The 23804-nt window shown below is 43.8% G+C and overlaps 1 protein-coding gene across 1 annotated transcript in view; it reads right to left on the bottom strand.

Moving 5' to 3' along the window:
• Nucleotides 1–23804, bottom strand: part of ZCCHC14 (zinc finger, CCHC domain containing 14) — a 45560-nt gene that overhangs the window by 2346 nt on the left and 19410 nt on the right. Inside the window, exons 4-13 of the mRNA XM_010140203.1 lie at nucleotides 10367–10440; nucleotides 7617–7688; nucleotides 7307–7416; nucleotides 5463–5557; nucleotides 5320–5374; nucleotides 3721–3994; nucleotides 2315–2406; nucleotides 1513–1640; nucleotides 1022–1162; nucleotides 1–935 (exon numbers count right to left, since the gene is read on the bottom strand). The exon at nucleotides 1–935 is cut by the window's left edge and continues 31 nt beyond it. Coding sequence (XP_010138505.1) covers nucleotides 1–935; nucleotides 1022–1162; nucleotides 1513–1640; nucleotides 2315–2406; nucleotides 3721–3994; nucleotides 5320–5374; nucleotides 5463–5557; nucleotides 7307–7416; nucleotides 7617–7688; nucleotides 10367–10440 — 1976 coding nt within the window. The remainder of the gene's footprint in view (nucleotides 936–1021; nucleotides 1163–1512; nucleotides 1641–2314; nucleotides 2407–3720; nucleotides 3995–5319; nucleotides 5375–5462; nucleotides 5558–7306; nucleotides 7417–7616; nucleotides 7689–10366; nucleotides 10441–23804) is intronic.

The following is a 23804-nucleotide window of genomic DNA, read 5'->3' as shown; positions in this document are numbered from 1 at the left end:
GCTGCTGCTACTGCTGCTGCTGCTGCTGCTGTAGAAGTTGTTCTCGGCGACGGAGGAGAGCGTGGGGCTGGAGCTGGGTGCGGGGCAGCTGGGCAGGTTCGCCATGGTTGCGAAGGAGGTGGAGGGGTGGCTGCTGGAGGAGGCCGCGTTACAGTTTGCGCAGAAGCTGCCTTGCATGGGCGCCACTGGCACGCTGCTCATGGCAGAAAAGGCAACTTTGGTGTTGGCTGTGTACAGAGCAGTCCGGGGGTTTATTATTGCAGGGGACACCGTTATTTGCATATTGCTGGAGCAGGAAGTCTGCCCGGCAATGGCGGAATCAGTAGGAAGAGACGAAGACACCAGGAGTTTGATGGGTGGACGAGCCACGTGGAAGACCGTGCTGGATGTGACAGTGGCAGCAGTGCTCGTTTCTACTATCAGTCCCGGCTGCTGAGCTGTTTTAATCACTCTGTCCAGAGTCGAGGCGTGTACAACTTTGGTTCGAGGGCCAAAGTTAATGGTAGAGGTGGGCGAGCTGTTCTCGGCAGCCCCTGACAGCACTTGCAAGGGCTGGTGGGGAGAAGACGCAGACATTACGTCCACCACCGCATTTCCAAAGCTCTTCTCCATTTTTATGCTGCCCCTAGGTCCAGGAGAGACTTTATTTCTTTCCTCTAAAGATAAAAGAGAATGCATAGACGATGAAAGCAGCTTCATGTCTGCATTGCCGCGGTCTGATTTATGCACCGAATTTAGCATCCGAATGGGGGTGATGTGAGTGGAGGCCGCTGACATCATTTGCATTGGCAGAGCATGGTGGCTGGACGGATTGGAGCCTGCGTCATTCTGCACTGGTAAGACCTGAGCCGTGGGTCTGGCAGAGCTCGACGTGAAATGATTCAGTAACATCACCGGCTTCTCCTTTTCGGAGCCATCTAGGTGGATCTCTAAACCTGGGGAAAGAAACATCCATGAGCACAAACTGCCTCGTGAGACAGAGCTGGGCAACACCAGCACCTCCTGGGCTGTGCCTGCTTACGTCTCTCATTCTCCTCAGCGCTGTCTGAGCTCTCCTCCCTCGTCTGGATCCCCATGGGGCTGGACGAAGAGCTGGAGTACTCGGAGGAGCTGCCCTCGCGGGGCAGGGGGTGGGCTGGCTGATCCACGTCCACTCGCAGCTCTGCAGACACAGGGAATGCAAGTGAGTGGTAACACCTCCTTGACAGGGCCTGATGACAAGGATTTCACGACACCTTCTAACATGCAGCGATGCTCAAGATCTAGAGATACGCCTCAACTAAATAGCAGGAGTCTGGAGGCATAGCAGCCACCGCCGAGGGCAGCTCCCCCATGAAGAGGAAACTACTTTTAACTGTGCTCCATACACCCAGGAATCGGACTTTTTGATCGCTCCCGGTGAGACTTAGGAAGATAGAGCTTACAAGGGGTCGCTGAAAAAGCAGTGTAAGAATGAGCAAGGACCTGCTCCGCCCTGAGAGCGCAGCAGTGTCCTCTGCTCCTCCTCCCTACCTGCAGCGTGGTTGCCGCGGATGCTCTGGATAGGCCCTACGTGCGTGGTGGGTGGGACCCTCGCCACACCGCTGCTGGTAACTGAGGAGGGTGTCGCGGGGTTTAGGCACCGTTTCTCCGATTTTTCTCTGCAAAGAAGAAGATGGTATGAAGAAACAGAAACTGGCTGAAGCACCACAACAGATAACGAATCTGAACGAATCTGCAGCCGGCAAAGCCCACTGAATCACCCACCAAGTGTTCCGCGTGGTTCGAACGGAAACGTTTGGGAATCGCACCCTTCCTGACCACAATTGCCAGCAGATACATTTGGACTACCTCCATCTGATCCCAAAACTACTGCTCTTACTGGTATGAGGTCAATCATCACCCAGTGGCGACTGGATTCTACCGCCCGTTGCATAAGCGCGTCCCACACCCCGACCACAGCGAAGCCAAATGCAGCCCCAAGTTTTCGTTCTGCAAACACACTCTGGGAAAAAACGCAAATGGATGAAAAGTGCTGCTGAGGAGCTTTGATAAAGGGGCACGGATATGGATTTTTTAATTGCTTTTTTAACACACTGCAGTAGCTTCACAATAAACATTTCCCTCAAAGTGGAGATATTAAAAATAGGACAACCTGTTGCCTCAGTTTCCCCAAAGGGCTGTTAATGCTGCAGAGAGCACTGGCTCTTTACACCACTTTCACCCCATACAGCTGTGATCTTCCTGAGACCAGAGCTACCAGCAACAGCCCCGAATTCCAGCGCTTTGTCCCACGCAAAGCCAGAAGCCCAGATCCTGTTTCCCCAACACTCACTTCTCCAGCTCTAGCTGGGTCTTGAGCTTCTTCTTTGCTCCCATCGTGAGGGACTCAAACTTATTCAGATCTTCCTCAGTAAGACTCAGAAACTTGTAAAGAAAAAAAAGCGTTGCTTAGGTTTATAGCCTGAAATATTATTTACATGTTCAGTCAAGATCTGGAAGGCAACTTTAAAGCAAATTTTTTAGCGTGTTCATTCAAAGAAACTCTCTACTCCAGTTGTAAATTATAGAATCAGAGTAGAATAAAAGTGTGGGGGACTGGCATGAAAGCAAGAACATCTGTAGATTAAATTTAATTAAGTCTGTGCCGATATTAACTACTCACAATACAGACAAAGTCATTCGTGTACATACTAAAATAGAACTTAGTGCTATAAATGAGTTTAAGGATCTGTTTCTTTCAGAAAAATCACTCCGGTTTTCCCAGTTGTGTCATGTAACACAGAAATCAATGTTTAACTGGAAAATAGAATCCAAAAATTAAATTTTGTAATAAAATATAGACACAGAATATGAAAATAAAATATAATCCATAATATAATGAAAACGAAAGGCAGCAAAGCACGCTTAATAACACACGCTTTTCCAAAAGGCACTAGAACAGAGCAGTTTTGCTGCTTGATTAAAGAAAAAACCACTCTGTATTTCCCCTCACGTAACAAAGAAAATCAAATCAGAAGACTCTGGTAACAGATTGTAATTAAATACACGCTACCACCAGCACAAAGCCACCCCAGCTCAGAGCTGGCTCGGCCGAAGCTCTGACTCCACTGGAGGGCGTTCAAGGCTAAGCGACAGTCAGAGGACATGAATTTTGCCAGATGGAGCTGGGTAAATGCTGTAAAAGTATCCTATTTCGGTAAAACCCAGCACGCATAGGTGTCATTTGTGACTCTTACTATGAAAATACCTAAGTGATTATTTTTCCACAAGAATTTCTGCAGAAAACAAACCCCTGGCGGTCACTTGCAGGTACACGCACAGGCTAATGCTCAGGTCTGACCTCTCCAAATACGTTCTTAAAATCAGGGTAACTAAGTATTTTTGGAGAAAAATCAATCTATCAACCGAAATTTTAAAAATCAACAAATCTGTGTTATCTACTACACGTGAAAGGGCTGAGAAGGTTGCTCCTAAGCTGGCAAGTCGGATCTTCAAGCATTCGGTGAAGACTCCTGGAACAGGCGGCAGCTGTCGAACAGCCCTGGCCTCGCACACAGCACAGCGAAAACAGACAGAAGGTTTTCATCCAAATATCGCCTCAGGAGAGCGCAAAGCTCCGCAGCATTGGCCGGTAACTCCTGCGCCTCTCAGTGCAGATGTCTGCAGCCTCTCTCGCCGCACTAGAGAACACAGCGGTAATTTAGAAGCTGGCTCCCGTTTCTTTATCCACTGCCCTACCTTCTCCATCGTGAGCTGTTTGAAGACGGGGTAGTATTTGTGCAAGCGCAGTTTCCTGAGCCAGTCTAAGATCCCGTTCTGCTCCTGCGTCTGGGGGGTCTGCGGACTGGAAGACATTAACATGGGTGAGGAAGAGGCGTCCATCTGGGTGCGATAGGCCAGCGAAGAGCCGGTTCCTCCCGCGTGGGAACAATGGGGTAGTGCAACGGGAGCAGCAGCCGAGTGCTGGACGTGGTTCTGAGAAGACTGAATGCCGGCCACTCCACATATAGGTCTGCAAAAGAGTAACAGGATTTGATGTAGTACGTTGCATCGGTGTCACCCAATGCCATACACATCTCCCGCTTCCAGGATTCCTGGTAAAACCTGTGCTGTTTGGTGCAAGTGGACTTGAGGATCTTAAAGGTCTCTTCCAACCAAAACGATTCGGAGATTCTTACTAAAAAGTTACAGATTTGTCCCAATGCTGTTCAACAGCACAATAAAACCAGCGCAGCTCATGGCAAATAATAAACCTTAGCTTCAGCTGAATCAGAGCTTTCCTTCTACCATCACAGATAATAGCTGTTCTACTACCTCTCAGTGATTTAAAAGAGGTTTAGAGAGAGCTGTCAACGAAGAATACAAGTGGCCAAAGGAGAAAAGAAGCCCAAATATAATTCTGTGAATTTTTTTTTGCATGTGGAAGTGGAAAAATAACCCACACTGCTGGCTCCTTGGAGGGCTCTGGGGTATTGTTGAAGATTGCAGAATCACAGCATCATTTTGGTTGGAAGAGACCTTTAAGCTCCTCGAGTCCCCCCGTTCCCCAGCACTGCCAGGTCCCCACTGACCCCTGTCCCTCAGCAGCACCTCCACACGGCTGGCAAACCCCTCCAGGGATGGGGACTCCACCACTGCCCTGGGCAGCCTGTGACACGCCTGCACAACCCCAACGGGACATAAATTCTTCCTCAGGGACAACCTCAACCTCCCCTGCAACAGCTGGAGGCCTAACTGCCTTTTAAGAGAAGGAGTTCTGAGTTTGTTAAATGCCAACAAAAAGCAAGAGAGTTTCTGTCCTTTTTTACCCCAAGGCTGACTGCTACCTGCCTTGGAAGAGGTTTCCTTCCTCCCTCTGGAAGGAAAACCCCTGCTGTACAAGGAAACATTCAAGTATGCTGCAGAGAGAAAAAACCGTTTCAGAGATGCTCTAGTCTCCCTTTGCCCATGAAAGCTTAGACTACGGATGACCGGATCTGTGCCTACAATTCCACTGATCACTATTCCCTTTAAGTATGTGACTGAGACCATTTCAATTTACAACTGTCTGATCTCACCTCCCATATGATGCTGATCAAAACGGTGCCCTAAACTCTTCCCTGAACACATTTCTTCGGATCAGAGAAGCCAGTGCTGACTTCATAACCGCTGACAGAGGGAGAGTCTGTCACGAAGTTTGGTCTGATGGTAATCACATTTTATCTCCTTTATTTTTTAAGCTTAATTCTAGATGAATATGAAAGTGTAGAGGCAAGTAAATCCCCCAGGGGAGACAGATAATGATCTCTGTAAGGGGGTTTTACAGCTAAGCAGAACAACTGTAAACAGATAGTTCACCTTCCAGATGTTCCCAGCGTAGTTCCTACTTTATAGAGGGAGGGATTGCCAGGATCTAAAAAGAGGGAACAGACATTACAAATGGCATTTACAAAACATGCATCAGTACAAAAAATACATTTCTAAACTTTATTTCAACCTACTTGAGCTCTGAAGTTGCTGTGAAGGAGATGAAGTGCTGAAGAACTTCCTAACGTGGTCATTTTTCACCACGTGGGAGGGTAATGGCGCCAAATACCTGCATGGACAAAGACAAACGGTGGATTGACGGCTGCCGGTGCAATCATCGCTGCAGGAAATTTGGAAATGCAATTGGAAAGTTTGAAACTAAAACCTAAAAAACCTTTGGAATTAGTAACACTGAATCAAAGTAGACTTACGGATATTCTTATCCTTAACACTACTTAAACACCGTGCCGTCGTGTTGCTTTCACTCTCTTTAGTGTTTCAGTAGAGATGCTTTAGTTTTGGAACACTGAACTCTTGAAAGGCAGAAAATGTGCAGATATAAACCTGAAAATTTCCTTTCAACTTCACCAACCTGAAGACCATAAAATACATATGTGTCTGTTCTTTCATTTTCTCCTCTTCCAGATAAAAGATGCAGTCTGGCAGTGCAGGGAAAAAGGCTGTAAAACTCAGGTCTCGTTTTCCCTGGGATTGCTGTGCCTCTTTTGGGGGAAAAAATGGCAATTTCTTAAACCTTTGCAATGTCTGAAGGGTGTTTTGTCAACATGATTAAATATCTCGTTGTCATGTAAACTCCACTGCCTTTTGCCCAGTCTTCTATGGATTTGAAAACGTATAGAGAATTGTTTAAAAAAGCATTTTAATCACATCTCTGTCGTTTTATCAAGTCTTTGAGTAAAAAATAATTCAACGCTACACACAAACATGCTTTCCACCAGGAAAAATCACAGTCCAAATCTGAATTCAACTAGAATTTGAATTTTTCAAATAGGCGGCCCTTAACGGAACAGCTTTTTTTCTGCTCCAGAGACATGACCGTTGCTGTGTAAACGCAGGATGCTGCTCTATTAACCTAGATTTGTCGAGGCTGCTGCTGAACAGCAGCGTTCTCCCTCACCCTCCCTAATTCTCGTCAATAAACTGGGAACCTCAAAGCACGGAAGGGACCCTTTGAAATGTTCATGCCATTTGCTATGAAGAATAAACCAGGTGTCTACCTGCTGGCTGGGGAAAACCAACCTCAGCGGTTAGCAGACCCTCTAACACACAATAATTAGGATTTTTAAATGACATTTCGTACTTTGCAGAGATACAGACAGCAGGAGCTGAAAAGAATTTAAGTCCTTCAAATTTTCTAGCAAAACTGTTTCAGTGTTTAGAGAGAGAACCGATGTGACCTGCCGCAGATGATGGTTTTTAAATGGAGGTTTGGAATAGATAACGGCCAGGGGATTTGTGATAATGGACTATAAATCGCTTCAGAAATTTCTTAAGTGTTAATGGCTTCCAAAAATTTCATGGGTGTAATATTTACAAATGCACCTGCCTTTCTTAAATGAAAGTAAAATAATAAAATAAACACCACGACAGCTCTGTGAGAGGGAAAAACAAGTCCTCACAACCAACCCCTCAATACAGAAGGATGACTATTCAGGCAACTATTTTTTTCTGGAGTTTTTGGGTTTTTTTAAAGCAGTTTGGGCTATTTTCTGAGCCCAAACCAAGCTTCTTCAAAGCCAATGAACCTCTATTTGTTCTTACCAAGGAATGAGGAAATGTCAGTTCTCCAGGAAGCTTAACACAGAATATTATTACCATCTGTATTTCTCAAGAAAGAATTCCTGAAAAATTCTTATGCACTGGAATTATGAAATAATGCTTAGGATCAGGCTCTAATTTCTTGACAGGAATTTAGAATATGACCATAGTATTTCTCTATCCTGCTTCTTTCTTCCACTTGGTGAAAAAAGCCAAGCGTCAAGATAAAAACCCCTCCACAACAAAAATCCCGGCATACCGAAGGTCTGATTCCAGGTCCAGGTGGTTCCGTTCTAGGTAGAATGAGTCTGGACCAGTTAGGCAAGGAATGAACTTCTCCAAGTTTTCTTCTGGATACAGCTGAGAGAGCTAAAGGGGGAGGAGAGCACAAACAATACATGAGGAGGCAACCTGTTCCTCGCACGAGCTTCAGAGCGTTGTGACTCTGAGGCACAGCAGTGAGTTCGTGTTTCCCTGTTTGTATTAATACATTTTGAGAAACCGCATCGAACAAAATTACGTACAGCGACAAAAGTCTGTTTTCACAGTATTTTTCATACCGCCTTTACCTTTGAAATAAATTCAGTCACTTCAGCAGATGATTTGGTTACCAACGTCACCGACGAGTCAGACCACAGGACCTTGGGAAGTAAAAACCACACAGTTTAGTTAACTGATAGTCAGGGGTTTTGGGGTGGGTCCAAAAGATCAATAATAGGTATCAAATGTCCCCCCCAGACTGCAAGAAAGTTTGTAATGTGTGACATCAACATGGAAAAACTTTTTTTTGTGCACAAGTAACTCTTACTCAGTCATCCCTCGCTGATTCTGGCTGCTATCTTACTTAACGACTACTCTGAATGTTTAAAAAAGCACCTCCCAGCTTACAGAGCCCTTGCATACAGCCAGTATTAAGGACCAGACTACTAAGTAATGGAAATTTTTCTTATTATTGCTGAAGAAAACAGCTGGTTTGTAGAATCTGATGCACAAGGCAAACTCCCGGCAGCACCACAGCGCCTATTTATAATTAATCAACTCCGTCTGCCACGTAAAGTCGAAGATGGCAGCAAGTCATGATGCAAGAAAAGGCTGAACCTTAGAGTGAAACCTGCAGCTCCTGCTCTAGCTACGCTCTTCAGACACCATCCTGGATGTGCCCCAGGAAAAGGAGAGCGCAGCCTCTCTTCTCATACGCTTTCTGCGTTAAGTCACCACATTCTTAATCATTTGTTTGGTAGATGATGAGTTTAACTCCGCCAGAAGTCAAGGTTTCTCGGTGACGAGTCCCTTCAGGCTGAAGGATCTCAAGGCAGTTGAGTCTCCAGCAGTTCTCTGGGGGCAGGAGCTGGGTTCGTGCGTTGAAGAAGCAGGAGACCATCGTCTCACATGACACTAGTCTCAATGACAACTGAAAACATACACACAGTTTTTCCAGCCATCAAAAATGCTGCCAAAAAGAGTGGTGAGAGGAGAGTGTTTCACAATACATTACGTAATGGAGGAATTTCCTCTCTGCAGAGCAGTTATACAAAAAAATAAGAGGGAAAAAAAAAGAAAAGAAAGAAAACTTGAGCAGTTTCTGGTTTTACAAGGCCTGTGGGGCTTTTTGTTTGTTTTTTTAAGGTTTGTGATAAATTAATACTTTTTTTTTTTAGATTAATCAGAAATTTCAGAAAATATAGGAGAAATTTCTCATTATTTCTAGTTTTGTAATAACCCAACGTTTGCTACAATGTACGTGTTGCTAACCGGGTATAATCTTCAATCTTTACAAAACAATAATGGGAACTGTAAATGCAGGGAACTATTGTTCTCTGCGAAGTGATGCCGAAAACACCAAATGGCTCTATCTATTGACCTCCTATTCCCTAAACAAAAAAGCTACTAAACAAAACATTCAACCGTTGGGTTTCTAACCCCGCAAACAGCAGTTTATTTAGCTCAGCTGAACACTGTTCATCTTCATTACAAGTAATTTCTGGTATTTATAGGAAAATTTGCAAGAAGCTGTTTCACAAGATATTAATATGTAACTGGAGGGACAACTGCATCCTTCATAAAAGAGCTTTACGACCCCTTGAAAAAAATCCTTTCTAATACTAGTGGCCCTTGGAACAATCATGGGACTTGGAAAATACAGAACATCATCCGTGAATCGAGTCATGCGGAGGTTAACACTGTCAACATCACGAGAAGAAGCTGAACCGATGCCCTGTCTTGGGTGGTAGTTTGAAAGAAGAACTTTTTCTTTTGGGTGAAAGTTGTAGATAATTGAAATTCTACTGTCCATTTTCGTTTGGCTTCTCCTTTTCTCTTCCACCATTTGGCTCCGCTGCCTCATTAAGCAAACCCAGGCGTTTTCTGGGCTTTGCATTCTGCGTTTTGGAATCCAGCTAGGTGGGAGAAAAGCAGTTTGTCCTTCTTCCTCGCCAGCGCCCTGAATCCCGTCTCTGCTAAAAACACAAGGCTTCACAGAATGAACTCATCCCTCCACAGGAGCTGTGAGCAATGCCTGAATCTCCGAACGCTGCGTAAAGACGGGTGGAAGCCACTTCTCCTGGCAGCTTGCGGCTAACCACTCTCATTCCAAAGAAACTATTCTCACTTCCAGTTTGAATTACGCTGGCTTCAATTTTCAGACAACAGTTCCTGTTATGCCTTTTTCTGCTAAAGTAACACCCCCTTTACTGTCAAATATTTTTCTTCCCTTTGCAAATGCTTCTGTAGGATGCTGAAAGTCATCTTTCAGTCAAGCTCTTTAAGTCTCTCACTACGTGGCCTTTTCCTCAAGCCCTGAATAATCTCCATAGCTATTTTCTGCACTCTTCAACACCCCTTTTAAAGCCAGCAATGCCTGAACCATCTGCCACAGGCTCATGCTCCCCTCAATGCTGATCACAAAGATAAATGACCGTCCTACCTCTTTTCCCGCACATTCAGCAGTGCCCTACACGTCTAAATTCTCATTTGCCCAGATTAAGACTTAAAATTCTTCCTAGCCTCTGCATTCCAGCCCACAGATAACCGTTCTCTAAGTCTGACACGGTATTTTCCCCCTAAATACATATTTTTCCACAATTTGCTGCATTAAGGTGAGTATTTTTGGGCCTCTGTCCCACTTACCAATCTCTGCATCATCCACAAATGCTCATCAACAGCCCTTTATGACTATATCCAAAACCTTGAAAAAAAATCTGGCTACCATCTTCCCAAAGCTCCACTAGACCAGTTTCCGGGATCTAACCGTAAAGAATTTATTTAACTCTTCCTTAAGCATCATCCTCCCTTATGTCCTATTAAAATCACCAAAACTTACCTCAAAGGAATATTCCACATTTCTTTCATTCTTCTTGTGTGCCAGTCCCTTTAATTCCACTTTTTCAACACTCACTATGAAAAGGCAAAGAGATAAGAGGAATGGAAAGGTTATTCTGAAATGCACGTGGAAGAGCTGACTCTCGAGGGGCCAGGATTTGCTCTGAGAGCATCTGATGACTCGCGGTGGTGCTTGAGGTGCACAGCTTGAGCTCACCTCACTCAGCAGATAGAAGGTTGGGACCACTGGTCTGTCACGCTTTCTAGCCTTAGCAAAGCTTCCTTTAAACCAGCACTCCAACAAGAACCTAAATGCAAAGTTCTGGATTTCCTCATGGCCCTATCGTGCCACTCATTGGCGTAACCCCAGGACGCTACTTGAACATGCTTGGGTTTATCTTAATAACATCGAGCAGTAAATACCACCCCTGTGAAGGAAAACTGGCGCTCAGAGAAACGCAGACGGGCAGAAGTCTCCGTGATTTCAGGGGCTGATTGTGCAAGGATTTGCATGTGGTTTTGTTGCTGGGTTGGTATCACGACACCTCCCTGACTGCAGTTTCACGGAAAACTTCAACCTCAGTTACCGCAATTTTGAGTAAGCTGTAAGTAAAAAACCAGGATCTCACTGTGGAAAGGGTTGAGTAACAGGACAGGTCACTACTTCCACCTCTACATACACCACACAGCCTTTAAAGATACGATCCTACCATCAGAGATGTGATACGCTAAACTGCTGGAGACTCTCGTTTCCCGATACACACAGATTAGAAATTCCACTGTTTCAAACTTTATAAAGATTATTTTACTTTCTATCTCTCCCAAATCTCTCCTGCCTTTTGACTGCACGCACGGGGATACACTGATTTACACTGGCTTAAAAACTCAACAGCAATTATACTAAACCAAAGTCCCTAGACTTTTACCTCCAAGTGACAGGTGCTCGAAGAGACCCGCGCCATGTATATTGTGTTTGCACCCAGCGCTCCACCATTTCACTTTTGGGGAATCACCATTTACAGGATGTTTTCTAGACTGTTTTACACTGTTATACCTACTGTAAGACTCAGACTTTTATTTATCAGGTGTAACTTCCTCATAACGGCTGCATGACAAAAGAGCTGCAGTGCAAAAGCCACAGTGACGATGTTACAACAGGCAGCCTGGTCCTTCAGCCTCAACTCCTATTCCCCACGGTGAGACTTGGCCAAAGCAAATTTCTGCCTGGCTGGAGCTTGATTCTTCTCCACCTTAAAAAAATCCTGTCCTGATGTCTTTATTGTGGCCAGTTACAGATTTTTTGCCGCATCCTGTTCGTTTAAATATGTTACAGCCTGGCTGTTCCAGAGACCTCCTCATTGAGTCTCACTTATTTGCAGTCGAAATTTTTAGAACTGGCAAGTTTTAAATAGATCTACAGATGTTCATGCCTGTCTTTAAAATATAAAATTAACATTCCCTTTATGATCCTCTCAACTGTTCCGTCTCCATGTAATTCCCAATTACAATAACACAAATCCCTGAGCTTATGAATAATGTCAATTCATTACTTACTGCTTTCTCCTGCATATTGTGCTTTTTATAGACTTGCTCCTCTTCAAGTTTTCAGTGGATTCCTCTCACGCTTCTGAAATGATTTTACAGCACTACCACACTGTTACTCCGCACGCTGAGCAGCACAGGAATAAACCTCCCGCGTGCCAGATATTGATGAGCTATCTAGATAGTATCTAGTGGCAAGAAGGTTCAGAGGGTTTCTTGCCATTTGAAGAAAAATCTACCATGGTGCATTTATTTTAAGATAACTTAGGGCACCTTTAATTGTGATGACGGTTAAAATGTACTGAATATTGACTGGAATGATACGTTCTTCAGAATTATCTTTAGCAAGAACTTTCAAGCGGGTATTGATAGGGGGTATCCCCAGACTGGTGGGAAAATAGCTGAAGGATGAGCAAATTAACTTGGAGAAAGCCAAGTGCCAACAGCTGCAACATCTGGTTTTAGAGCAGGACAAAGAAAGCCAGAAAGACAGAGCAAGTGTTCCTTAACACTTGTCGCTTATCACAAATCCTGCATCGCTTTACTACACCGACCTTATCGCTGGCATTTCCATGGTCCTCAGACACCACCTCTTCTGCCCGTTCATTATTAGAGCAATTACAGCAAAACAGGATTTCCTATCAACATCAGCTGTTTCGGCTTCACCACGTGCATTAATAACAAGGTTCAAACCACCTCGTGCATTTTGTTGTGCTGACGGTTATATGACCTTTTTTGGGCCAAAGTTCTGATCCCAACTTGCCCAGTTAATATATCTGCTACAGTGAATTTATCCTCTGGAAAATGGTGGCATTCTGGAGTTCTTGTTTCATCTGTCAAGGTGGCCTCTCACAGATACTTGGTATTACTTCTCTTGTGCTTTGACTTATTAAAATAGCCTTCCTAGACCTACTGTGAAGCTTAACTTTATTCAGAGCAGCCAGTCATACAAAACTCAGGCGAAAAAAGGTGCCACCTACCAAGCAGGAGCAAGTGGCTATTAAATTCACTGTCCAGCAAATTATAAAGTAATTTTTTTTTTTACTACATTTATGCTGAAAAGCATGGGGAATTGCTCACTGAGCTGACTCTACGCAATATCCCTATAAATGATTCCCTGGCCAGAAAAACCTTTGTACAGAATTAAGGACACATGATACTGTTGTTTCAGGATGCTGAATTCAGCAAAACTCAAGCTTCCCAACCCAGGGGATTAAAAAAATAAAGTGTATGTTTCTAATTCAGGAGACAGTGAGAACAAGTGTATCTGCACTGCTCTAAACGGGGAACTAATCGATGGGAAGTCATCCCCAAGGAGCCCAGCTACACTCTCCAAGTCAGGCGTTGTCGTGCACGGGACAGGAACTGACCAGAGCAGCTTGGCAGGGTCTCACTCATGGTACAAGATCCTGTGGACATACCTTCTGGTCTGCTCCTCTGTAAAATAAGCCATGGAAAGTGCTGTGTGTGCAGGCCTCCCTCACTGCCAGGCTTTCCAAACTGCACTGGCAGAGGGACACAGAAGACTTTGTCATGGAGATTTATCATAATTATCTGGGCAATTAAGTAAGTGAAAACAGGTAAGTGAAAACACTAGGACCAGATGACAAATGACATATGAAAGAGGTAGAGAAACACAAAGGAGGGCTGTGGACCTTCAGTGCCACAGGAGAGGTTCCCATCGAGGCTGTGACACCCTCTGTGTTCCATGCGGAGAAGGGCAGAGCACGGGGACATATCCTGACAATGCTAAGCATGCACACGTAGTTACCACAAATCAGGCTTTTCAACAGCTGAACCTTTGGGCCTTTGCTGAACTCTGCTTTGAAAGGGCAGCAGACAGTACAAAACACCTTCCTTGACTCACACAGACTTTCTGTACCCAAACTTCCCCCTCCCCAGCCACGGACCAGCCTCTCCCTCTCAAAGAGCAGCATCTTGGACCTCCTCCTCCTCCCAAATGTCCACAGCTACCTAAAGAGCAATTCAGATGCTGCTGGGTTAGCCACTGCTGGCAGGTCAAGGTTCGGGTAAAACATGGAATTGATGTGGGCAAGGGCAGTAAAAACATCATTTTTGGAAGCCACCTGAATATCTCAGTGTAGGCTGTGATTTTTATAACACCTTTTCTTCATCTTCTGGATCAAGCCACTCTTAACCAGTAAGAGGACTGGACAGATCAATGTCTCAATCCTCACCAAGACTTTTTTATCAGTATCATTTCTACCAGTATGTTTTACTCTACACAGCACTTTTTTTTTTTTTTTAGAGGTTTTATTCACCAAAACAAAGAGTCTAGAGCTTTTTTTTGGTACAACACTAGATGCGAACTACAGCAAGCCAGAAGCACATCAGAGTTGAGCAACTAGGTTAAAGCAAATGACATTTAAAGAACCAGGAAGAATTTACCAGATGGACTGAGAGAGTAATTCATGCTCCAGACCCAGCTGGTCACCTTCCTTTTTATTAAATCACTGTGTACTGGCTCAGTTTGTGGGAGATGTAGCATGGAAATACTGTTCTCCAGCATTCAGCGGTGAAATCTCAGCGTTGTGAGACTGGGGTGAACCTGGGCAGCACTTTCGACATGATAGTTGACCAAAAACAGCAGAAATGCTACAATTTATTTTCAAGCAGGAAAAAAAGTAAGTAAAATCCTTTAGTTTGTGTTAGGAGGCCAAGTCCATCATCAAAATCAATGCTTCTGGATTGAAAGGTTTATTAATTTTCATTCATGAAGTTGAGCTTTCATGGAGACAGGCGTTCCAACAGAGCTACAGCAATTGCACAATTTTTGGTCTACCTACCAAAAGGGAACTCGTAGAATAGTTCTCACAGCCTTGTTTACACAAAAGTGATAACTGAAAATGCAGCACCAAGACTTTCTCATGTCACCTTCTCTTGTTTTTCTGAATTTATTCAATTACTGTTGTCCATCAGACAGTGGGTGGATACCAAGTGACTGCCCAAACACTGGAACCAAACCCAACCAACCCTCAAACCCACCAGTATTTATACTGCCACACACAGGCAAAAGAGAGGGAAGAGAGCAGAAAGTTTATTTGCTTGTTTCAAAGCATTTTTATGGCAACAAAGCACCTGAAATGACAAAGTTTGGGGTTATTTATTTTTCTTTTTGTTTAAACAAAAAGGTCAACTAATCAATCGAATTGCAGCTGAGAAACTGCTTACAGGTATCAGCTCAAGAGGGGTTTTTTGCCTGTTTTTCAGAAAGCTTTTTAAAGCTTTATCTAAGCTATGACGGACAAAGAAAAATCTAAGATACACTCTTCTTGCCCTTGGTCCTCTTCTGCCACAAATTTACAACATTGAATTTCTTCTATTTCTCTAGCCTCCTACTTCTCAAAACTTACATTATTAACTGGAAAACGGGAGGCCTGAAGAAAACCTGCAGAACCAAATATGAGCTTTTCAAAGCACATACAGAAATTGCTGGCCAGAGTCTGTCACTGAGAATTGAGATCTAAACTTGGGCATCAATCAGCATCTTTCAGGTTGCTGAGAATTTGGTGTTCACAGTACGTCCCAGCACCTCAAATCCACTCAGCCACATGTTCATTTACTTTCAACAAATGCGAGCACTGCAATATCAGCTTGTATAGTTTTGTCATGAAAGCCAAGACAGAGCTGGTTGATCTGTCCTTGAGACTCCTCAGAGGAAGATCTCTCTGGCAGAGCATCCCGAAACCTCACTTCAAACTTTCAAACCTGGACCTTAATTCATTAAACACAGAGAGGATGACCCTGAAACCCTTCAACTTGAACTCTGCTCTATTCGATACCCATCAAGAGCCACACCTTGGGGTGCTGGTGACACATTAACTCACACAGAAACTACCGCTTTTAAGAGACACCCAAAGCACATCAAAATAGTGATGGGCCAGAGTGCAAGTAACAGAGTAACAGGAGATGCTCTCTGGTACGTGATGGTCGTACCTACAGAAACTGCTTCTGGGGAGGGAAGGAACAAAAAAAGGCAGGACATAGAATATATTCTTAAAATGTAAGTGAATCAAACAATTTGAAAGTATCAGAGGTAAACGTAAGCAACAAGTGCACATCACTCAGCTAAGAGCTCGTCTACAGCCATACTAGAGGGGGAGGAATGTTGCGCGCGCCAAGAACCGCCTTCAGAGGATTTCCTTGAAAGTGAGGGAAAACAGGGAAGGAAATAAGTGTTCTTTATGAAAAATTCTTATTTTACTACTTCTAGAAAAAGCCAAATACAGGAAAGGATGAAGCAATTCTCTCTACTTTTCACTGAGTCGTCACATAAGAATGACCTTTCACTATTATATCAGTAGGGACAAGAAATGACCTTCTCAGAACTCCCCAGATGCAGCTGGGTGATTTATTAAGATATTAACCCGTTGTCACAGAATACAGTGGTTATGGACTGAGACAACATTGTGTGAGGAAACATAATGGGGACACTTAAGTGATCCCCAAACCTCTTGCAAATATAAAGGTGCTGCTTGCTAAGAAACTTTAAAATTGAACCATAAGTTATACAGCTTTTACTGCCCCCTTCCAAAAGGGGACAAAAATTGTGGTTGATCTTATTCTTCCCACATCAGGTATCTTCAAAACACTCCAACAAGCCTGACCCATCCAGGACAAAGGATGCGTTCCAGGGAGAGGACCACTGTGTTCACAGCATCCTTGAAATGTCACCATCACCACGGCAATACAAAAATCACTGAAATGCTCTTGAGAAGGCGACACATATCCACCATCTGATTTAGCAAATTCTTCAAACTGAGTACCCTGCAGGAACTAATTCTGCTTGGCTAACACAAGTTCAGGAGACAGGACTAATTACCATCACAGCTTTCATTTAGAAAAACAAAGGAGGGAAAAACGAGCAGAGGACAAGAAGGGGCCTCTACTTCTCAGCCATTCCCGCGACTGAAGCTGCTGAAGCAGGGTCTGTCACAGCACATGACCCAAGAAGTACTGGCTAGCAGTTATTGAGCACGTCCTATCGCTTCCTGCTCTCTGCAATTTCACTTTTTGGCCTTTATTTCTCTTAAGATAAACAGTTTGTGGTTTCTTAAGAGTCAATGCTAAGTTAATCTGCTTCTCTCCATAAGACAGATGGTTTTGTGGAGAACAAGGGAGGAAACAGAACTTGAGTTTAAGGTATGTTAGACTTGCTTGGAGCCAGTTCAGCCTCATAACAGCGTCCACCATCCAGTTTTCTGCCGGTATCTCTCAAGACTAAAAGTAGAAGAGCAGACAGCAGCTTTTTCACAGTGTCTGCTTCAAAAGGAAGCTACAGTTAGGAAAAAGCTTGTGACCACGGAGAACAGTTTTACTAGTTAGCAAGAAAGTTTTCTGGCTGGCTGTCGCCTCTGCAAAATGCACACAGGAAGACACTGGAAATTAAAGCTTCATGGACATAACGGAACTTTTCTGTCCACAGCATCGTTAGCAGAAGAAACGCTCTTAGAACTGTTGTTTTTCCTCGGTACGAAAAAAAGGGTTCTTCCAATTCAGAGGACATTTAAGATCAGAAACACCACATCCAACATGAATTTCAGTGATGAGTTAATCCTACTTCGATTTGAAGTCTACGAACTGCAATATTCCACAGGAAATAATTACAGCTTTTTTTAAAAATCAAGGACATCAGCTAACTTTTGGCAGCTTATAGGAAGCACTAACATGCTGGGACTGTATCGCTCGCTCCTAATCCAACCAGGACCTTTCCTGTTCCTGCTACTTCCTCAGTTTGGCTTATTTAACTTGCCAACTAAGTAACCTTAGGTTTCTCCAGAAAAGATATTTAAAAACTGCATCTGTGTCTTAGCTTGAGATTTTAATTGAATTCACACATTGTTTTGGGTCACACTGAATGACAGTCAGCACTTTAGCCAACCACAAAAGCCCAGCAACCTAAAGAATGGTTTTGCAACTTCACCGGATTCAAAACAAAGGCTGGAGAAAGCTCCCATCTGGACAGGAAAACGCTTTCGAAATGAAGATACAGCTTCTAACACTAAGTGGAAGGGTTTTTTCTACCAAATACTTGAGGCCAGGAGTACTAATTTCTGTGTTACTGAAGCGCCTGCCACTGCCACAGAAGGGAAACTGCCGCCTAAGTTGCCTTTTTTTTCCTTTCTTAATGCCAGAAAAAGCTTTTACAGAGTAAATTATCCAGAAAGTGCTGCCGAATTGGGACATATCCGTGTAGCAGCTCCACTGCCTTACTAAATCTGAGCACCAGCACATGTCACTAAACAGGTGCTGTGCCCTCAAACAGACTCACCGAGGATCTGCTGCTGAAATACAGAGAATAACGCTCAGGGCAGAGAGCGCTCGATACCGAGCTGAGAATGGCTGTGAGAGCCTGACATTGCCTAGGGACAACGGAGCAACAGGTAGAACATACCCCTCAATTCCAGTAGCTCTAATCAAGTGAAGATCTGTCTCTTCATAATATCAGGCAGAACATACCCGAAAAGCAATCCTTAACAATGTTTTTTAATGCCATGGAAACACTTCGGCAGTGATTTTGAGTAAACACTTGCAACACCAAAGGCTACAACAAATTCAGACACTGGATGAAGCATTTACTGAGACTTTGTTCCCTGGGGGCTGGGGCACTGCTTGTTTTTTAAAGGACTTCAGAATTTAATTTGTAAAATATATTTACTGCCTAATTCCCCAAGCTGGCTCATTCTCCACGTAACTGCAGCTAATTAACTATTTTCATACAAGTGAGAAAAGCTCCTGGTAGTTATGAAAGCAGCTGTGTACTTCATTTGCTTCAAAATCCAGCCCCGTGACTCATCTTCCTTCTCCCATTTAACCAGAGCAGGCTTCTGGGAGGAATGTGCAGCTCGTTTGGAAAAGGGCTCCTGCAGAAAGCGGCCATAAGCCCCAACGCCGGGTTTGAAGGCAGCTCCAGTAACCACTAACATACATTCCTGTATAGGCAGTTAAAGCAAGCAGGCTACCCCTATCTAATTACACAGCTCCTGCTAGTAAAAATATCTCTGCAATCAAGAGAGATGCTCAACTTTGTATATAAATACTCCTACTTACTGGGTAAGTTGTATATTTACTCTTGTTTTATCTTATCAGGTGATTATTTTATTCAGTGCTCTTAGATCACTTCTGAACAAAATATTGGCTTTGTTTCTTCTTTTTAAGAGAAGGTTAGTTCACCTTAGAGAAGTCTTACGCTTCCCTAGAAAAGATTTTCTCTGGCACATAACTCCCTGAACCCCCCAAACCCAAGGCAGGGCAGACAAGTTCTAATCTCAATGTTATATTCCCCTACAGAACTAAAAATCTCACACCAAGACACCTGGTGAAACAACACAAGATGCCACCTTTGAGTGTGGTTTGAACTAACAATCCACCTTGTTTGGAGAGGTGAGGAAAACAGGAACTGAGTTAAGTTGGTTAACCCATAAGTTTTCCTTCACCACACAAGATTCTAGTCGTTCAAGTCTTCTAGGTCCCTCTTAAATAACTATAATCTCCTGTCATCAAGTCAGCACCTGGACATTACATGTATATTCTATAAACACATGGCTGGGTGGTTTGTTTTTCCTAGAGCACAGTCCAATACAGGTTGTGGGCTTCAGCCTGTAACCATATATCGGCATAGCCGGACCCTGTCAGGACGACGACACGGCAGCAGCTGCTCAGCCAGCATGCCCTGGCTTGAAGGGCAATCTGGCGATAAAACACCAGAGCGCTGAGATCAGATGGCTGGCGGCTCCAACCCTGGCCAAAGGATTTCTTCAGCTACCTAAAGCAGTTCAGAGTTCCCAACGTGGAAGAAAAATAGAGCAGAAATGCGTGTTTTGATCTCAAAGGCACGTGAAGGCACGCAGCTAGCCCTAGCTGCCGGGCAGCTACTCCTGACCAGCACAGTTTAATGCTCCCGTAAATGAGCACGTGCTGTTTTCTGCATTTCTGAGAACAGTATCAGCATCTTGAAACTCATGACTAGGGATGCAACAACAAGCCAGCATGAGCAGCAAGGACAAAGGAATTTTATTCCCATTTCAAATTATTTTTTCCTGAATAATTACAGCAGGAAAACCTCGTTAACAATAATATTCTGTTAGCATACGATGTAAACCAGCAGACTGCGGGACTAAGGGCAAAACCTTGAGTACATACAGTCTTGCCAAGAGCCACAAATGCATTCAAGTGCTTGCTTCAGTGAGAAACAAATATCCCTCTGCTCAACCACTTCTGAGAGGTTCTCCTTTTGTTGGCAGTTATGTCCTTGGCCATTTTCAAGTCTCTGGTCTCAGGCTTTAATATTCTTGTTCCCTTTTATACTTCTGTATAAAACATTGTTCCTGCGTTCTGGACCCCAGACAAGATTTGATCAGGAATTCAAAGAGACAGAACAAAGTTCTAATTCAGCACTTAAGCTTATTTTGAGATACCGTACAACTATCAGACAACTGTTTCTGTAACCCATCTATGAAGCAAATATGAGAGAGAAGAGAAGACTCTGGTCAAGTTTATTAGTATTTGCCAAGGCAGGGAGAACGCCCAGGGACTGAAGTAAAAAGAAACAGAAAAAACACCCCATCCACTGAAAACCTCTGGAAATTCAAAGCTTCAGCGCTTGCCCCAAGGTTCTTCAGCAGGCAGCACAGAATGAAACAAAACACCCTTCTAGCAAAACTCGACTTTAAAGCTCTAGTTCCCCTCACCTTTTGCAATATCTATCAACTGCCTGAACTATTTAATAACAGGAACAGGAAGGAGCACAAACTTTGAGCCACTAATACCCATCCCAAACCTACTCTTTCCACAGACAAAGCTCACTTATTACACTCTTCCACTGGACTGTTGACAACAAAGCCTGGATACTTTGCAAACATGGTGGGTCCGACTGTATCTCTGCTTGAATGATACCCATGGAATAAATCGCCCCCAGAAGTGAAGAACACAACAGCGATAATCTCCCAAGGCACTGCTGTGTTCTATGCCACTTCCTTTCAGCGCTGTGTATTAATGATGTAATTTTAGCAGGGCTACCCCTCTGAGTTACTGTTAAAAATAGCAGCCACACCGTACGCTGATGAAACGCATCCACTCCAGGCAGTGAAGTAATGCAGAGAGGCCACAGCTTTTTTTTTTTTTCCCAAACCTACTCTTTCCACAGACAAAGCTCACTTATTACACTCTTCCACTGGACTGTTGACAACAAAGCCTGGATACTTTGCAAACATGGTGGGTCCGACTGTATCTCTGCTTGAATGATACCCATGGAATAAATCGCACCCAGAAGTGAAGAACACAACAGCGATAATCTCCCAAGGCACTGCTGTGTTCTATGCCACTTCCTTTCAGCGCTGTGTATTAATGATGTAATTTTAGCAGGGCTACCCCTCTGAGTTACTGTTAAAAATAGCAGCCACACCGTACGCTGATGAAACGCATCCACTCCAGGCAGTGAAGTAATGCAGAGAGGCCACAGCTTTTTTTTTTTTTTCCCAGGGATATAAAAGAATATGTCAGAGAGCAAATGAAATGTTAACCTTTTTAGCTTAGCATTTCTGTGCACCTGAAAAATAAAATTTACTTTACTCAAAACCATCGTTTTGCATAATTATAGCCTACGACTTCCTGGCATAAAAGAAAATGAAAAACGAAACATGACAAAGCACCCTGACGATGCCAAAGTTGACTATTCATCTCCTCCTCTACTTGGGCCATACACAGTAACAGATACGTGGACCAGAGCCACAATTCCTCTGTTGCAGGAACACCTGACAGCACCACCACCAACCGCTTAAGGGAAGCACCGGGCACCCTGCTCGATGCAGGGCTGGGGAACCCCCTAAACTTCTCCCAGTTTCCACTAACTACAACCCCCAGCAAAATTTTATTCTCAACTTGCTTCTTCCCATTGACCCATGAACAGCTCCAGATGCTTTCATGAACCATACAGCTGTCAAATCTCTTAATCCAGGTCTCAGCATCTGGCTCTGCTCTGGCATTTTTCAACAGATGCAGTTTGTGACAACTGCATTAAGGCTGCACTAAACAGAAGAACCCAACTTTAAAACAACCCCAAATCAAACTGCATTAATACACAGATTTTCACTGTTCTTAGCATCATTTGTTCTTCATTTTGATTCTTTTTATAATGAACCCAATGTTAATAGCACCGTGTTCTTGTTTGGCAAAAAGGGATCAAAGTTAACGATGCAGATATAATTTAAGAAATAATACTATTGAATCAGGACAAAGGGGAGGAACTTTCTTCTGTCTACAAAGAGCATCCAAAGAGCTCCAGTTCCGATCACCAGTTAGGAAAACCCCAAACATTTTGATGGAACCCTGAGTTTCTTCTCAGAGCTATACAGACATTAAGCCCGTCCTGATGGGAAGCAAGAACCCCCCTCGCCGGGAGGATAGGTAAACAAGGCTCTCTCCATCACAAGCAAAGCCGTATCTGGAACACAAGAACCGGTAGTTCTCGCACAGCGATCCTCAAAGGACACGAGGCACCAATTCCTTCCCAGTCTAAAAAAAAAACCCGAATAAAGTCACCCACTGTCTTCTGACTTGTGACTCAAGGCTTGCATCGGCTGGTAGCCCAAGTGCAGGAGAACCCTGTTTAAAAACCATGACCAGTTTCCTCCCTGCGAACTGCGCACATCCTGCTGTCAGACTCCTGAGCTCCCATCTGCAAGAGGGCTCTCTCGCCAGCACATGGATTATTACACTCGTTGTTTCTGCTTTGCAGTCCCATCTGTTGCCATGTGCCAGATAGGGAATGTGAGAAACCATCACCACTTCCTCAGAAATAAAGTGTTGTCATTGACTAAATAAGGTCACTTCCAGATTAGGAAGAAGGGAAGCGGAGTAAAGAAATATTTGCTGTAGTAGCAGGGAAGCAAAGAAAATTGCTGGCAAAGTAAACAACTTTTTTTGTGACACGTTCTCATCCTTCTCCACCCACCTCCTCATTTTCAAACCAGACCAGTATGTCATGCCAGTGCTCAGCGTTAACACATCTTCCCCTGACTTACTGCCCTACTTGAAACTAGAATTTATTGTTTCCAATCCTCAATACCACCAGTTTCTCTAATGTTATACCTCTTTGTCTAATGTCTGTTCTCTTTTCCCTGCTGTAGCCTGATTCTCTCAAAAATTACCAGCCTCCCACATCTGCAGAGAAAAACCCTGCGAGAATCTGAATCCTGATGTCCAAAGTTAAGCAGGAAACCTACGACTTACTTTAAATCCTCATGAATTTTCAGATCTGGACCCAAAAATCTATGAGTGATGACAACACTTCTAACTCGTACATGCAACTACCTGTAAAACCTCCAGCCACCAATGGATAAAATTGTTGTGCTTTAAGCCTGTTGTCCTCAGGGAACTGTCTTTTGGAGAGAGGAATTAATCTAAAGGTATATGAAAATAAAAAAACTGTGCTTTGGAAAAGGCGGGATTTAACAACAGGGAGGGGAAAGAGCATCTACCAGCTAACAAGTAGGCAGGTGTAAGAGCTTCTTCAGCACACCCATGCGCAAGGAAATAGCTGTCAGTCAGGAGTACACTTGTGACAGCATGTAAAAAAGTGGGCAAGGCCATGCTGGTTTTCTAGGAATACATGTGAATCAGCCCTGGTTCCGTCTTTAAAGTGGTATTTTTTTTGTCCAATTTAAGGAAAGGTAAGGCCAGATAGGACAAGCTGTTTATTTTAACTTCTCGTATCCCTCTGTCTAACATGGCAATGAAACCAGTTATTTCAAAAAAAGGCATTTCCAGGTATCAAAGGTGTGACGTTCTAAAGAGATGCAGTGAACAGCTGAGCAGTTCTGAACATTTCACGCACTCCTTACTCTGTGTTCAAGCAGCAGACAGAAGCGTCCAGTCCT

The sequence above is a fragment of the Buceros rhinoceros genome, unplaced genomic scaffold (assembly GCF_000710305.1).
Source record: "Buceros rhinoceros silvestris isolate BGI_N320 unplaced genomic scaffold, ASM71030v1 scaffold13087, whole genome shotgun sequence".
Taxonomy (NCBI): domain Eukaryota; kingdom Metazoa; phylum Chordata; class Aves; order Bucerotiformes; family Bucerotidae; genus Buceros; species Buceros rhinoceros.
Note: the sequence above shows the minus strand (reverse complement) of the source record. Positions and strands in the feature narration are given on the sequence as shown.